The sequence below is a fragment of the Notolabrus celidotus genome, chromosome 10 (assembly GCF_009762535.1).
Source record: "Notolabrus celidotus isolate fNotCel1 chromosome 10, fNotCel1.pri, whole genome shotgun sequence".
NCBI classification, from domain to species: Eukaryota; Metazoa; Chordata; class Actinopteri; order Labriformes; family Labridae; genus Notolabrus; species Notolabrus celidotus.
This window is the reverse complement of record NC_048281.1, coordinates 8,046,000-8,062,963: the sequence shown is the minus strand read 5'-3', so window position 1 is coordinate 8,062,963 and position 16,964 is coordinate 8,046,000. Positions and strand designations below refer to the sequence as shown.

The window sequence follows — 16,964 nt, the reverse complement described above, 5'->3', positions numbered from 1 at the left end:
ACTTTTTGGTTCATTAAATAATTCCATATATGTTCTTTCATAGTTTTGATGTCTTCAGTATTACTCTACAGTGTTTCAAATAATTAAAATAAATATAAACCCTTGAATGAGAAGGTGTTTCCAAACTTTTGACTGGTAGTGTATATGAGAGCAGTTTTCATCATCCATTCAGACAGCAGAAAGCTCAGCTGTGGCTAAGATTAAACTTTTGACCTGACGAACTCGGCTGAATTCAGAGAACACCTGCTCATTGTGTTGAACACAAGCAGGGACTGACGGGAAGAAAGAGCAGCTGTAGTGCAGAAGAAAAACAAGAAGCTGAGAGGAAATAAATGCACAACTTTTATCACAGGAATCAACTTCATAATTTCAAGTACATCCAGCTGCCTTTTGAATTAAGTATTGAAGCTTTATCAAAAATATCAGAAATACAAAACTTGAAATGCCTTTAGTTGAATTCGGCCAGATTACTGTGAAGAAAATACATCTTAAAAGAAAAAAGACACAGACCATCCCTTAAATTAGTGAAACAAGCTGCAGAGGTAAGAGGATGTGAATGAGGAAAGAAGCTTCTTTGAAAAAAAGTTAAACATTTTTAGTTCAAACTTATGAAACTACACTTTAGTTCAATATCTCTCAGTGACAAACCCATGTTTTATATTTATTTAAGGAGGTTTGTGATGACAGCTGCACGTTTGATATCTGAATAAAAATACAGCAGCTGTTGAAAAAGGACATCCAACAGTCTCAAACATTGTCTGTTGGTGGTTAGACCGTTAAAATATCAGCTCTGTATTTGTTTAAAGGTGGTGACATCCAACCGTGTATACCTGCAGTTATCATCTGCTGTGAATAATACTTAACTGTCCTGCAGGTGAGCAAGAAAAGGGAGCTACATGTCCACAGAGACAGGTTCAAATCTGCATCTAAAACCTCAGAAACAATGTGTTAGTATGTAGTCTGGGCTGTTTTGTATCCTTTGTTATTACAACAAAAACAAATCAAACGCCTCCATGTCTGAAGCCAAACAGCATGAGCAGCTCTTGTTTAACATTCCCTCCTACACATTCTTTCAACACAACAACCTACACGTGTTAAAATCTTTATTAAAATGTAATAATGAAACAAAAGTTGATACCTGCAGATCACCTGTGTGAAGAAGGAGACAGGCTGCTGATGAAACTGATGCCTGTATCAAATACTCTCCTGTAAACTGTCCACTTTGATTTGGTCTAAGATGTTCAGATCTTCACACTGCTTTCTCAGGACTCCTTTGTAGACGTCAAAGCGGTGATTCAAGTCTCTCTGTGAGTGGATTTTATATCTGGTCCCAAACGCCCCGTCAGCAGAGGCGGTGCCGTAGAAAACACGACCAACTCTGGAGTGCACCAGAGCCATGGCGCACATGACACAAGGTTCTCTGGTCACATAGAAGTCGTACCCGGTGCAAATGTACGGCTGAGAGCTCCCCTCTGAGTCAGGAGAGCTTGGAGTCGTTTCTGGAGCTGGTGGAGTGAATGAACAGGCAGCGTATCTGTCAAAAGAATAACACCCTCCTCCCTGACTCCGAGCCACCAGGTCGATGCAGACCATCACAGCATGATGGAGAGGATGGTCCCCTCTGCAGTCATGGCCAACTGCAATGACTTTCTCCTTCACAGGGTCGACCACAACCGCACCCACTGCCTCCATCCCCATCCTGTGTCCTGCTCGGGCCGTAGTCACAGCAGACATCATATACGTGTGCATCAGAGTTTTCTGAGCTGGACCAAAGAGCTCTCCTCTCAGGGCGACGGTCACCTGTTTGTCCTCATGAAAGGAAGTGGGCCAGTGTTTGCTCGACAGCTCAAACTGGGGTCGGGTCAAAGGGGGGCGTGCAGGGACCTTTACCACGAAAGGTTCACCTAATCCCTCGCATTTACCTGAGGGGAGCAGAGACTTGATGTTGACCACCTTCATGTCTGGTGCATCACTGACCAGGCACAGGAGGACTTCCAGAGGGTGAGGGCTGCTCTTCTCCTTCACCGCCCGCACCCTCTTTACGTGCTGAAGGTCGCTCAACGGGCAGAGGCTGTTCAGCTCCCGAACCAGTCGAGACGTCTCTCTCTTGTTGACAATGGGTGCAGCAAACGCTTCTATTAGCTCCACATCTTGTGACTGCTCATCTGACAATACAGGATAAGCAACCCAGGAGTCTGTGTCACACTCCGAGCCCTTCCAACGTTTAGTCTGTGGCTCCATTGTCGTGCTGTTCTCCTGTGAAATATGAGTTCACACCAAAGTCAAACAAAGTCAGGGCATGTTGAGGACAGAGCTCAGGATGACAGAGCCTTTAAGAAACTAAATCTGGTGTTTGTAACAAAACAGCTTCAGCCTGAATGACTTTCAGTTCTGCTTTGCAACATTTCATTTGCCTAAAAGAGATGAGTCTGAACAGATTTAACTTCAACCTGAACAAAACATTTTCAATCTGAATAATAACAGTAAACTTGATCAATTGTTCAGTCAGACACACCTCAAAGAAAAGCTTCAAATAAAACTCTTACATAAGCACAACCAATAACCAGTTTCAAAGCTATTTAATGAATGCAGTGTTGATGTTGACACTGGTTGATCAAAAAATACAGACTCTTTCTGAGAAAAAATGTCAATTAAAAAGTAAAAATACAGAATATATGAAGGTTTCCACTTAAGACTTGAACAAATGCTTGTTTTCTGATAAGTCTGTTCATCAGAGATGTAAAGACTTTTAAGACATCATTTTTTACCACAGTACTTGGATGTTCCACATGTTTGCCACAACAGTTAAGAGGTGAAATCATAACTTTAACCGTTTCTCCATGTGTAATAATACTTGGTAAGCTCCAGAGTTGTTAACAAAGCTTGTAGTGAACCATTAAAGACATATGCGTGATATAAGTCATAAAGCAGCATGCAGGAGACTCCCGTTGATTTTGCCTGTTGGTGTCAGTGCTGAACACAGTTTGTAGAATCATAACAAACATGCAGTCTTTGCTCATTTCCTCCCCAGTATAAGTTTGTTCTTCATCACTTTTGGCACGTGTCGGATGGTCAGTGACACTCTGGTGCTTCTGGTCAGCGTCTCCCCCTGCAGGGCGCCAGCAGCAGACAGGTTCACCACCTTATCCGTCAGCGTGTCCTGGGCGCAGGACTGGATGCCATGAAGGAGACGCTGGTACATGTCATCCTGCAGGATCAGAAGACTGCGCGGCTTCACCAGCAGGGACAAGAGGAAGCGGTTCTCCTCCGTCTGCGGTGCATCACCATCCAGGCTGCTGATGGGCGTGTAGAAGTCCAGGAGTGTGTGAGAGCCCAGGCTGATGGTGGTGACTGTAGGGTGGTACAGAGGGCCGTCTTCATGAGGCATAATCCCTTCTCCTTGTTTGTACTCATTCACCAACACATGGTTGGCTGTTTTCCCGCTGAATGCACCAAGAGAGGAGATTTTCTCACAGTGCGTCTGGAGCCAGTCAGGAATCTTTTCTGCAAGCATGCCTTTAGGATGTGGTAACCCTCCCCAGTTCTGAAGCCTCCTGCCTGACAGCTGAGTCCACTTGGTTTTTGGTGACTTGTACACCTGCTGAAGGAGGTAAGCCTCTTCATCCTCGGATATGAAATCTGGGATGTAATACACTGTTGGTGGGGCATCATTTATGATAAACTGCTTCAAATCCTCCAAAATACAAGCAGAGTGCTCCATGCCTCCTTTAGAAAAGTCAACATGAAATGCTTATTAAAACCAAAGATCATTAAAGAGCTAGTACTTGCAAACTACCTGGTAGTGTGTCTAAAGTGTCCCACACTAGTTTTTAAAGCTTTTAATGGAAAAAATACTTTTGAGTAATCTATTAAATCTCATATTTAAACATTCAATATAGGTACAGGTTGAGAAATAAGGGAATTAATACTAAACTATAATCTAAACAAGAGCAACAATCACTCCCATGTGACCCTTGCTCTTCCTGGTTTATGATAGCATTAGCAAACTTCAAGCCATCAAAAACATTAACATACCCTCTTTGACCTCACATATAGGACAACCAACGCGTCTAAATGACTGTACGACCCATTACAAGTTCACGGATACCTATTACATGGATACGTAACCTCTTTTAAACCTCCTAAAAACGAGTCAGCGACAGAATGAGCCCAGATGCTAAAATCACGTACGAATTTGACGTAATGGTGCATTTGATGTTATCGTATTTTAGAACTTTACTATTTATTTCAAAGTTAAAGTATATTTTCTTTCTTTTAATACGGAATCGGAATACGTTTAAACCACTAAAGTGTGTTTGAATTTTATTTTTGTGATAAGTCTTTTTTATTACCCAGTAAAATCACTATTAATTGATAATGCCACAACGTTCAAGTTATACATCTGGGATTTATTTGTCATTTTAGTTGAATAAGTTGTTTTCTTAAAATTGCTTTCACGCAATTGTGTCTATTTGGGGAAATTTCTAGATAAATCAACCAGCATCTTGAAGAATGTTTCATTTTGTTCGTGAGTTATGGCGCCGTGTATCATAAGTACGACACTTCAAGATGCCCATGAACGCAGCACGGTCCTCCACACGTTAAACTGAAATTAAAAATTCTGAAACGGCTACAGAGCACGTGCCTGTACGTACCACAAATTCATAAAATGACACATTAAAATTACGGAGTAAGAAAATGTTAAATTTACCTCTTTCGGCATTGAAACTTTGATGAAATATGCTACTCGTTCCGTCAGTTAGTCACACGACTGCATGCTTTCAAACGTGTGCAGCTGACTAAAATGTTCCCAGAAAAAAAGCAACAGCATTTCGGACCCAAGCTTTATTTTCTATGTCATATAAAATAGTGTTAATAGATATGTGTGTATTTGCTTGGCTTATACAGTTTTAAATTGGTGGTGACATTTTTAATGGATGTTTTTAGTTGAGCTACTGCACTGAAACCTAGGCAAATAATTTGTGTGAGCTCGGAATTATTTACAAGTGACACACAAACCATGGCTCCACAGTATTTGGGGCGAAATGTCATTTCAATGGACTAACTTGGGCTTTCTGCTTGAAACGGCAGTGGAAGTCTGTTTTACTGTCTTGCTGTAAACTCTATATAAGATGCTTTTGCTATATTCCATATTCGTCTTCTTTTTTAGCGAGTGTAACATTTAATGGGAACTTTGGTGAGGTCACCGATATTTAATAGACTGTTCTTTCATTATTGGATTCATGATCATGTTCCCCACAAAAATAACAGTTCTTCGGAGGATGCTACAGTCGAGACACTGTTCACCTTTATTGGGAAAAGCTCGTTTTTCCAGACTTGTTCTGGGCATTGAGACAAGCTGTGATGACACTGGAGCTGCAGTTCTGGACGAGACAGGACAAATACTGGGAGAGTCTCTTCATTCACAGACTGAAGTCCATCTCAGGTGGGTGTCTGAGCTGTGTTTCATTTTCAGAGCAGTTGCTTTTCTTTTTCTTTGACATACCTTCTGTACTCTTCAATGCTGCAGGACAGGTGGCATCATCCCCCCAGTGGCCCAACAGCTGCACAGAGAAAACATAGAGAGAGTGGTCCAGGAGGCTCTGGAGAGGAGCAATGTGGAGCCAAGCCAGCTCTCAGCTGTAGCCACCACTGTGAAGCCAGGCATGGCTCTGAGTTTGGGGATCGGCCTGGATTTCAGTCGGAGATTAGTGAGGCAGCACAACAAGCCATTCATCCCCATCCACCACATGGAAGCCCACGCCCTGACAGTCAGGATGCTTCACCCTGTCGCCTTCCCCTTCTTGGTCCTGCTGGTTTCTGGTGGTCATTCACTCCTGGCTGTGGCTCGAGGAGTCGATGACTTTCTGCTCCTTGGTCAAAGTTTGGATGTTGCTCCAGGGGATGCTCTGGATAAAGTAGGATCTTGACACTAGAATGAAGCTGTTTTTACTGGCCATGGTGTTCCATTGTGACAGTAAACCAATAAAAACATGCTCCTTGTTTTCCCAGGTGGCGAGGCGTTTGTCCCTCACAAAACATCCACAGTGCTCCACAATGAGTGGTGGACAAGCTATCGAGCTGCTGGCTAAGGATGGAGACCGGATGAAGTTCCCTCTGACGACGCCGATGGGAAAAACACATGACTGCAGCTTTTCTTTCTCTGGGTTAAGGAATCAGGTCACAATGATGATTATGAAAAAAGAGGCAGAGGAAGGTATGAAAACACACATTAACTGAATTGTATAGCCATTGATATAAATGGAAACAGTTTGTGATCTTTCATCCTGTTTATCAAATGAATTGTACTCAGCTCTTTATGCAACAAGCTCCAGTTTTCATTCAGGTTAACATTAACCCTTGCTGACTCTTTTGTCTCAATAGGTTGAGTACATTACCTTTTGATTCCCTCCCTCTGTAGGTATAGAAGAGGGGACGCTGTTATCATGTGTGAATGATATCGCTGCTGCCACACAGCACACTGTCGCCACTCATCTGTCAAAGCGCACACACCGGGCCATCTTATTCTGTAAGGCCAACAACCTGCTGCTATCAAGCAACCCCACCTTGGTGAGTGCTGTATATCTCTCTGTGTTATTTTACTGATGAAAATAATATTTTTGGTTTTATTTTAGAACAATGTAAGGAGAACTCAATAATTCAAACTTATTGATTTAGTGTATAATACATAATCTAATTCTTTAACTCTGTTGTTGAATCCTTCTACACACTCATTGGCTGAATACACACACATGCACAAACAGGATCCTGTAGACATGTACTAACTGAGAGGTGACAGATCTGAGCCTTGAGCAGCTGGGGTTTCGTGCTTTGCTGAAGGGTACATCACCAGTACTCAGGAAGTGAGCAGGCACCTTGCCAGCTACTAGCCCGATTTCCAAACTATGTCTGTACCGGGACTTAAACTAGCAACCCAGTCTCTACAGACTGAGCTGCTTCTTTCCTTTTCCTTAATTTAAAGATTAATAATAGAAAACCTGACAGTGTTACAAGCTGTAGATCCCTTTTCAACATCTTGCAAGAACAAAAATATTCTTCAGATTGACTTTTGGTTTGTCTGGAAATGTAAAGTGTCACTTGATCCAACTGAATTATTAATATTTTTGGTCCAGGCAAAAGCTTTTATTTTACTCTCTGTTCGTCAATAACAGTGCTGTAAATTTTCCCAAGATATTCCCCGACAGATGAACAGTTTACTCCTGTTGAAGACCTGCTGCAAGAAATCAAAGTGCTTTTCTTTAAAGCAGTTAAAAGTATTCTGACTTATTTATATGAGGCATGGAGTTGAGTGCAAAGGACAGGATATGATAATCCCAGCTTTAACCGTAAAATCCTTAAACATTGTGACTATAGATCTGAGGATGTCATCGTTAACTCTCCTGTCACAGGTGGTGTCTGGTGGAGTTGCAAGCAATCAATACATCCGTAAAACTTTGAGCTTCATTGCTGAGAGGGAAGGACTGAGCATGCTCTGTCCTCCAGCCAAATTCTGCACAGACAACGGAGTGATGATTGCGTGGTGAGTGTACAGACTATCAGTGAAGCTTTGACAGTGAATCTGATCCGGTGTCTCTAATGTAAACTTTGGCCCTGAGCAAAAATTCACCCATTTTTAAATAAACAGGAACGGTGTTGAGCGCCTAAGGGAAGGGATTGGGATTCTACCTCCAAACGTGGACGTCTGCTATGAACCAAAGTAAGTTAAATATAAAATTCCTGGGAAGAGTAAAGTTAGATACTAAATCATCATTTGGTAACAGCAGTGTTGTTTTTTCTTGTCAGGGCACCGCTGGGTGTTGACATGACAGAGGAGGTGAGGGCAGCAGGGATCAGGCTCCCACGAGTCAAGATAGAGATCTCCAGCTGACAGACTGTCTGGTTTCCAGTGAACAAAAAGATTTGCCACCTCTTCATTTTAATATTATGTATATAATATTCAAATATAATCAAAATAAACTGATATTTTTAATATTTAATTGCTTGTGTGTATCTTTAAAAGTATTCAAAAAATGACCTGAAATCACAAAATCCAACAAAATGAAATGTTCTTTGCTCTTTCGCTGGACTTTGGAACAATAACATCATCGTTTCTGTCGTTATAGAGAATGAATGAGTTCAGCTTATTGAAAGTGGCTGACAGCACTAAACAATAACCATGCAATTATAAATTAAAAGAGTCTGACAGCCCTACAAATGTGTAGACTGATAAAGAGGAAAATGAAAAGTACCTTCCTCCTCTTGTTCCTCATTTTACACCAAAAGACGTGTTTCCAGTAAGTCCTTACTACATTTGAGTTCCAGTATAACTCCAGAGCCCTTAATACGTTTGACATTTAAACACTGGTGTACAGTACATGTTTCATCTAACCAGTCTTTCTGTATCATCCCAGTAATCTTCTTAATTATAGAGGAACTCTAGAAAGCCTGTAAGAGGTTTCTTTGATAAAACAGAGGACTGAACCTCACAAAGGTTGGAAAAATTGTATTCAAGCTCTTCATCACATCAAGCTGCCTCACTAAATTCTGTCCAACCTTAGTGACAGATGCAAATGATTTCTCATTCAGGTAGGAGATAGCACTTCCCTCTAGTGGTTGGAATATGTAAGTTTATCCTATACACACTGAGCATTACAGTAAACCAGATGAAACAAAAACATTCAGAGAACATACTGTATGTAAAAAAAATACCCAACACATTGACAAAATCTGCATACCATGTGTAAGACTAAGCCATTCAGTTAGTCCAGATCTTTGCGGTCCTTTCAAGTTTACCTGGGAAAACCACTAAACTCAGTTTTTCTTATCAGGTTCATCCTCTTGTTTGTGATGACCTAGCCTAAGTTGCATATCAAATGCACACCCAGAGTCATTAAATCCTGATTTAAACCTGTGAAAGAAATGAGTCAAACACATAACACACTGATGCTCATCATATGGTTTATTAACAGAGAACGATCCTCACTTAATAATGATGCAACAAAAAGATGTAAACAGAACGTGTAAACATGTCTGACAAAAACTCACAACCAAGTTTTGTTCAAACTCAATCACAGACACTTTGTCTTTGTTTTTGTTTTCGTTATGCTGGACCTTTACACGAGGCAGGAAAGATCAGTCCTGACCCACTTTTTCCATACATACATCTCCATCAGAGGACGTGAACACGAGTGTGAAAACTGCAGGGTAGAGGGCAGGACATTCACAGGGCCGACAACAGTTAAAGGTCCATTTATCTATATTTCTGCAGTATTTTGGGTTTTTCTTTTGGTTCACTGGTTTAGCTTCGCTGTTAAACTGTAGCCTCATGTACAAAAGCTAAGAGGGCTGAAGGAGCAAGTATCCAAAGTTGTTCTCAGTTTCCTACTTTAGAATTGATGTAAACCAAAAGAAAAACACTTTTCAAATGCTAACATTTAGTGGTATTTTCATAGAAGGCAAAGTTTTCACAGGGGTCAGAGATCGTCTGACCTACATTGTACTAAACAGAGAGGTGAGTTTTCAGGGTTTTTAAGTTTTCAAAAAAACCACATTTATTTCTTGTCTGCTTGTTAATGAAAAATCCACTTTGTGCTTTGTGTGGTCGGAAGACTTGAGAAGGTGCAACATAAATGCAGTCCAAATACCATTTACCAATACTGTGAAACAATTCAGCACCTTTTAAACCACAGACCAGGCTGGATCCCCCTTAGACCTTGCGTTACATATCATTATAGTGGCAAACTGGTCGACATGAACATTTGGTGTCTCCCTGTGAAATCCACAGCTACGTTTTAAGAATAATTTGTCCACATAGTATTAAAAAATAGGATATTTTAGAGCCAGGCTAAAAAATACAATCTTCAAACTGATAGTGGAAAATCCCATGAGTCCAAATCACTCATATGAAAGACAAATACACTTTTTTTCCTTTGGCAGGGACATCAACAGGCCAGAACACACCCAGATATTTTTTTAGGAAGGCATTCGGGGTAGGAAACCTTAAAATGTTACAGAAGTGATGTAGCAGGTTAAATAAAATGTTTGATTCAAATATAAAAAACCTTAACAGACTGAAAATATAAAAAACCTCCATGATGATGATGGTTTCCCCCCGTATATATTCCTGTTTTTCTCTTCTTTTTCAAAGGCACATAATCTAAAAAACACTATCGCTACCCGCTGCATCAAACCCTACAGCTCGTCATGCTGAAAAATATTATACTCCTTGGCACTGATGAATCCGTTTTTGTCCTTGTCGTTCTTCTGGAATATATCAGCCATGATCTTCTCATAGAAAGGTTCATCATGTTTCTTCCCATCTTGTTCATACTGCATTTTAACGTACTGTTTCACCTGGAAATACAGGAAATCATTGTGATTAGTGAAATAAGTCTGGGAATGCATCACTTGAGTGTCAATATTAAATTCTGATTCTGATTCTTTATCGATACGACTTCAAAATAAATACGATGGTTAATGTTTGCAGAGGAATAACTGGCATAGCAAAGAAAACTCTGCAACTTATCTAGAAAAAAACAGTTACATAACTCAGCCGAATCCATCCTGTCTGACTGTTCCCATCTTTATATCGACAGTTTGTGCCATCTGGTGCCTCCTCAGATTTCTCTACAGATTCAAACACTCCTTTAAAGCCTCTGCCAGCTCTCCCCTAAATCCCAAATCAAACAGGAATGAGGTTTTTCTTTTTCTTTTTTCAATTTTATGTCATTGCTTCCTGTGCTTAGAGGCATCGTGAGGACTTTTTAGATTATTTTGAAATAATCTCACACTCACACGTCTCTTCATGACCTACATACAAAAATGAGATTATCAGGGACAGGACTGGATGCCTCTTTGTGCTGAATGTTAGTGCCTGTGTTCAGCTGAGTCAATATTCAGTGTCTCTGTTCAGAGCTCTGCTGGTACAGTTGGTCAGTGTTAGAAGTTATCAAGCAGGAGGAGTTTCTTCTCTTAATTTTCTTTTGTCATGATGTTTGTCCTGTTGTTTTTGATGTTTGATACTGGAGCAGGATTATCAAACAGACGTACTGTACATTTCTGTTGAAGTATTGTTTCAGACGGAGAAACTCTACAAGCAGGGCTTTGCCAGACAAAAGAGCTGAATGTCTATGAACAGGATTTCCTGTTTATGCTAGGGTGTGAATGCTTCACTGCTCTTTGAGGACTAAAGAGTTCAACCGTGTGCATATTTACATTATTCTGACATTTATCATGACACCGGAGCTGTGATTGGCAGCGTTAAACGGGCACGTCTGCTCATCTTTTGATGTTGCGTTACAGTTCATTACTTGATGTAGCTACAAATCAACACATGACCTCATCACTCTGCATCCTGATAAAAATTGACTTGAATGAAAAAAGTAGTATTAAAAACAATATCTGTATTCGTTCATTTGCTTCCACAAGAAATGCACAATTTGGCAAGTGCCACATCTTTACCACAGTGTGTGATGGTGCTCATGGGAAAATCATCTCTAGAAATCACTACCGATTTCATCCAGGGGGGTCACCACAACACACATAGTGCCTTTCACATATATCTCACTGCTGTATGACCACTTGCCCCACTAGATAGAATAAAGTGATCTATTGATAAGCTAATTAATAAATGACAGACGTATGTTTTATTTGTACTACAGTGTTCTTACATAACAAGCCTATTTTCCTCTTCAAGCTCAGTATTACATAAGACTTAAAAACAACTATAAACTAAGTTAATGGCAGGTCATGTACTTTTTTATTTTTTATGTCTCAACAACCCTGATAAAATAATTAATAATTGGTTTATTGACAAAGCAATAACATTCTTTCCTTGGTAATCATAACATTAGACCTGTTTTCAGCTCATTCATTTCATATGCAGGTATCAAGGGATCAAGATCAAATCTAAATCTCTAAAAACAAGTTTCTCTGGTGTTATTTTATGTCTTGATGTTGACGTGGTTTAGATGTTGCTGTGAAGGACAGCACTGAGGGAATGCAGTTGATAAGTTAAAGGTGAACTGTTTTATAGCCTTATTTATAGACATTCCTGTACAATGAATGGAAGTATGAGATGAGATAGAGAGGGCACAAACAAACCTCTTTCATACTTTAAGAATCAACAAGGAAAGGTCACTGTAGTTAGTATGAACCTGTTTATTATCAGTTTGAAAAGCAGATTTTTTGAAGTATTTGAATGCCTGTGTTAACATAAACAGATAATTCTGCTGCTACCTGGATTTGATTGACAACTGCTGAACAGTATGTTTGTTTGTACCACTGATACTAAACAATCTGAGCTACAGCTCCAGAAAAACCACTAATACAAAGCTGAGCTGCTTGAATTTTTGTGTTTACAGTACAGACAGATGGAGAACATGCCAAGGCACATGAAAGCTGTAATTAATCTGGTTTATTCCACCCAGACATTGATTTTATTGACAGAATATTGACAGAAGTAAACAAAGGGATCCTTTGTCAAGCTGCTAAGCCTCAGACTTGGTGCACAGAAATGAAGGTAGTATTGATCTGCTCATCTACGTGGTTAAAAATATGGATTTTTTTTTTCTCGTATTGGTCCTGTTTTGTTATCCTGTGACGCCGACAAATGAGTGCCTTGACTTGGATGCTGTGCATGTCTGCATTAATGTGTTAAATCAAATTATATTTCAAAAGCTCAGTGGCCAGAGTTGCTTGAAAAACTATGCACACTGTACAGAAAAACAGCAGGTGTTTAACACAGCTCATCTTCATCCTGTGGCCCTCTGGCATGTTAACGAAACGAGTATAATCTCAAATCAAACCCCATAAACGTGTGCCTCACTGCGCTGCTTCCTTGATGATAATCGTCTACTAAATGACAGTTACCTCATCTTTGGTGAGACTCCTGTCTTTGTTACTGTCCATCTCTCCAAAAGCTTCCATGCTTCGCGGTCCTCTGGACACAGCGAACACCTCCACCTCAAAGATCACCGAGGCATTAGGAGGCACTGGATCTATTTCAACAGAGGGACAAACAGCAGATCAAGACAGGAGAAGATCACAAGCAATCATGATGCCACAATAACGACTCATCACTACTGATCAATTTAAGGCATTTCAGGAAGGAAGAGCATTTAAAGGAAATATTTTCAGTCTTAATTTTACTCTACATTGTCAGAATGTTTTTAAGAAATGAAGAAAGCAGCTACTAACTACTTACCAGGTAAATCATTGGGTGAAATCTACAGAATGTACAAATGAAGTGGGCGTGGCCAACAAACTGACACAAAAAGACTTTTTAGACAGCTCTTTGGAGGCTCCTGATTTTCATTTTACCATTTTTGAGCCACAGTAACTATATTCAGACCAGAGATGCTAATTTCTGCCCGTCCTTCCCATCAAATGCAGAATTGATAGTGGCTTGTCAATCAATGGGAGCTTGCTCCAATACATTTTTTACTCGACATCGGATAATGATGTACAAAAGGAACAGCTAAGGTTGCTGGTTTAGCTCAGGGGTGAAAAGGCACATCCCTTGTACAGAAGCCACAGTCTTTGATTACAACCCTGATTGAGTCTCATCCCAGTTTCTTGCTCTATTTGGTGTCCTATTATAAGAATAAATGGATACAAACCCAATAATACATTTTTAAAAATATTTTTAAAAAAACAACACCATGCTGTATTGAGGTAGACTTGAGACTAGCAACTGAGACCATAAACGCTTTAGGAAAATGTTGACTGAGGTAACAACTCAAGTGAGAATATGGGACGTTTTCTGTTGACTTGCATGTAATCTCTGATTTTTTTTCACAGCGAGCAGAGCTGCCCCCTGCTTGCCATTAAAGTAATGCAGGTTTAAAACCCTTTAGCATTAGCTACTGCTCTTGTTCACAGTTTTTGATAACACCATTTTCCTTTGAGGACAATTCTGCAAAATTTCAAGAGATATGAAGACACTAAAATATCATAAAAGATACATAAATCCGGAAAGACTACACTGCTGCAGCTAGATTAGCATGCATTACAAAGTTAGTACTTTTTACAAAGTGAGAAAGAAAGTTTTAATAGGCAGCCCTCAGCCAACGATAGATTTATATTTATTCTACTGTAAACTGCAAACTGTTACAGGTGAAACAAGAAAATGCACAATTTATAAAACCATTCAATATAAAGCCACATAACAAAATCAAGAGATGAAATATGAAACACAGTACCCTTGCATGATCAATCTCTCTTCAGATCACCACAGTGTGTTTATGAAAGTAAACAGAGAAAGTTTAGAGGATAACAGTTTAAGGTTAATCAGCTGTTAGTTCAGTTTTTCTAAAAGTACTCATGCACATTCAAGAAAGAGAGAATGCAGTAGAGACCTTTCAACCTTTGAGCATGCTCACAGTTCATGCCAGGGGAGGATGGGTAGCAAACTGCAAGAGGTGTGAGGCCTTTGTCAACTAAAGTGCTGTAAAAGAAGACAAGACAGCATGAAGGAGCTCAGAAATACACAAAACAGTCTGTAGCACCTTCAAATAACACATTATGAAGCTAAATAATGTATGCCGACACAGCGCATTATTGTCTATGAGTACTTCATCTGTCGTGTCCGCTCCAATCACATTTTTGTCATGTCTCATTGTTTTATTTTGTTGTTGAAAAAGATAACAGCACTGCAATCCTCCTGTACACACGACAGAACTGACAATGACTTAGACTTGCTTATTTACTTACACATACTAACTTAAACAGCTGATAATTGCATCACAATATTTGGGTTTCTTCTAGCATTGTAATAAAGTAAAGTTAAACAACTTTTGGAGTACTGCTTGTCACGTAAAAAGTTGTCTCTTCGTGACAAGCTCCATGAGGACATTTCTCAAACCTGGGATAACCTTAGAGATATTATGGGGTTATCTCCTGGTTTTGGTTTGGAGAAGCTTGGACCTTTACTGGATTAATGCTATCAAATTAAAATATATTGTGATGTGTGTTTCGAGTAGACCCGGTACAATGCAGTAGTCTGTAATGTGTAACTCTGCAGTGAGGCAGCATAAATCCTCTGTAGATACCTGAAGAAAAGCTGTGTGTTACATTTGCTTACCTTTTCCTTTCTCTCCAAAGGCCAGAGACGGTGGAACTGTTATTTTCCGTTTCTCCCCAGCACACATATCCACCATCCCCATGTCAAGGCCCCTGATGATTTGTCCCACACCCAGCACAAACCACTGAGCGTGCCCAGCTTTGTCCGACCGACTACAACAGAAACAGAGCAAAAGAGATGAGAGGGCATGTGGACAGATTTTTTGAAATCAAACCAGACCCTTTTCCTCATCCATGAAATGTTCCCACTGCCCCTGAACACACCAGGGATCCAGGTGAGGACTGCTGAAACAGATCTCAAAGCAGCATGAAGTACAGTTCTCATCATATTACCCTACTCATTTAATAATAACATGTAGTCATGTCACACTGAATGTCAGGGCTTTAAAGTTTTGCAACACACATAAAGAAGACTCAGTATAACTCAGCATGCAGAGTGAAACAGTATCACTCACCTCAACATAAAGCTATTAAACAGTAATAAGGCGCCTGGAATTTTGCATAATTGCATCGACATGTTAATATCACATTAATTTAGCAGCTACTTTTACTCTCAAATCACCAACCTGCAGTAGAACTGGGACCCATCCTTGGCGAGGTACCCGTCGTAATGCGCGTTCAAAAAGTCTCCTCTCTTGCTCTTTGGTTCGCAGTGCTCGGGCTTGAACAAAACCTCTATCTTGACTTCTTCGTCCTGTCCTTCTGCTGAGGCCCAAACAGACCATGAGCTGATCTGTGAGGAGACAAAAAGGCACAGTGTACAGCTCACCAGCTTCCACATCTTTCCGCCGTGCATTCGTGGCAACTTCTGAAAAGTGACGTTTGAGAGCAGCAGAGGAAGTGGAGAGCTGCTGCAAGAACTTGGGGATATTGCGGGATATTGCTTCCCTCGGCAGGGACTGTCAGCAGTTTCTTATTCCATGTGTGGAGAAAATCACGCCTCCTCCACGATGCCTGACAGACAAAGCTCGAACCACCTCCTTTACATCATCCATTGAAGTGGAGGAGCTTTCTGTGGGCTGTACGCAACTTTAAATCTACCTGACAGACTAAGCTGAGGGCAGAAACTCACTCTACAACACTAGTTGCAGCCATAGACTGTACAGTACTGTATACAGTAGCAGTATGATTAATGCACTCATAGTAATGCTGTTACACAATAGTGTCATTATTGCCGCTATAAAGACAAAGGAGTGCTGTTGAAGCTCATTGATAATTATTTGTAAGAATAAGAAAATAAATGTAGAAATATAAGCATTTGAGCACTATTCTGCTGTAATAAATGAACACAACCCTTTTATTTTCTTGTTTGTTTACAGATTTAGGTTTCTTAATATACTTTTAACTACAGACAATTAGGTCATATATATTTGATTGCTATCACTGCACCTTAGTCTGAAACTAAGAGCAGCTATTGTTACTTCTACATGCCCTAACTCAAAATTAAATTAAATCAAGAAGCAACTTTAAAAAATAATGTCTGATGGAGGGGTAGACTACATGTGCATTTACTATAAGACACGTGATTATGAAACAAACATATTAGTTGCTGTCCGTGATTGGTTTAGGTGTCTATTTATGGTTTTAAAAAAATGTATAAAACGTTTAAATTAATACGTTTTGAAGACTTTAAACAGCAAATATTTCAAGTGAATATTCATGTTGTGTGTATTTCCTTGATTTTTTCTTTTCTGTTATAATTTATAATCCCATCTGTGTATTTTAAAATATCCCGCTATTGTTTGATATATTTTTCTTTGATGTTTATATTTCTTTCTTCGTGTGTTAATGTATAATGCTACTGGGACCAACAGCAAACATGTCTTTTTAATTGTTTTAAGTCTTATTACCGTCATAATGATACTTAAAATAGCAAAGCAAGA

General features: G+C 39.8%; 3 protein-coding genes across 5 annotated transcripts; 1 reads left to right on the top strand and 2 right to left on the bottom strand.

The window, feature by feature from the left end:
• Positions 1-329: 329 nt before the first annotated feature.
• Positions 330-4,840, bottom strand: adat3 (adenosine deaminase tRNA specific 3). Of its 2 annotated transcripts, none has more exons than XM_034693163.1 (2): positions 4,712-4,840; positions 330-3,726 (listed from the first exon to the last, which is right to left on the bottom strand). In XM_034693163.1, the coding sequence occupies exon 2, from the start codon at positions 2,239-2,241 to the stop codon at positions 1,195-1,197; it is 1,047 nt and encodes a 348-aa protein (XP_034549054.1). In that variant the 5' UTR covers positions 2,242-3,726; positions 4,712-4,840; the 3' UTR covers positions 330-1,194. The 2 variants fall into 2 exon arrangements, with proteins under 2 accessions (XP_034549054.1, XP_034549053.1); XM_034693162.1 differs by having other exon boundaries at positions 330-2,256; positions 4,712-4,835.
• A 148-nt stretch (positions 4,841-4,988) lies between these two features.
• osgepl1 (O-sialoglycoprotein endopeptidase-like 1) lies at positions 4,989-7,997 on the top strand. Its single transcript, XM_034693161.1, has 7 exons — positions 4,989-5,446; positions 5,531-5,918; positions 6,013-6,217; positions 6,422-6,570; positions 7,410-7,540; positions 7,646-7,717; positions 7,804-7,997. Exons 1-7 carry the CDS (start codon positions 5,244-5,246, stop codon positions 7,886-7,888), a joined length of 1,233 nt encoding a protein of 410 aa, XP_034549052.1. The 5' UTR covers positions 4,989-5,243; the 3' UTR covers positions 7,889-7,997.
• A 944-nt stretch (positions 7,998-8,941) lies between these two features.
• Positions 8,942-15,952, bottom strand: fkbp7 (FKBP prolyl isomerase 7). Of its 2 annotated transcripts, XR_004632610.1 has the most exons (5): positions 15,648-15,923; positions 15,083-15,234; positions 14,358-14,446; positions 12,871-12,998; positions 8,942-10,353 (listed from the first exon to the last, which is right to left on the bottom strand). XR_004632610.1 is itself a non-coding variant. In XM_034693173.1 (4 exons), the coding sequence occupies exons 1-4, from the start codon at positions 15,875-15,877 to the stop codon at positions 10,192-10,194; spliced, it is 672 nt and encodes a 223-aa protein (XP_034549064.1). In that variant the 5' UTR covers positions 15,878-15,952; the 3' UTR covers positions 8,942-10,191. The 2 variants fall into 2 exon arrangements, 1 of the variants encoding a protein (XP_034549064.1); XM_034693173.1 differs by lacking the exon at positions 14,358-14,446 and having other exon boundaries at positions 15,648-15,952.
• Between the last annotated feature and the right edge of the window lie 1,012 nt (positions 15,953-16,964).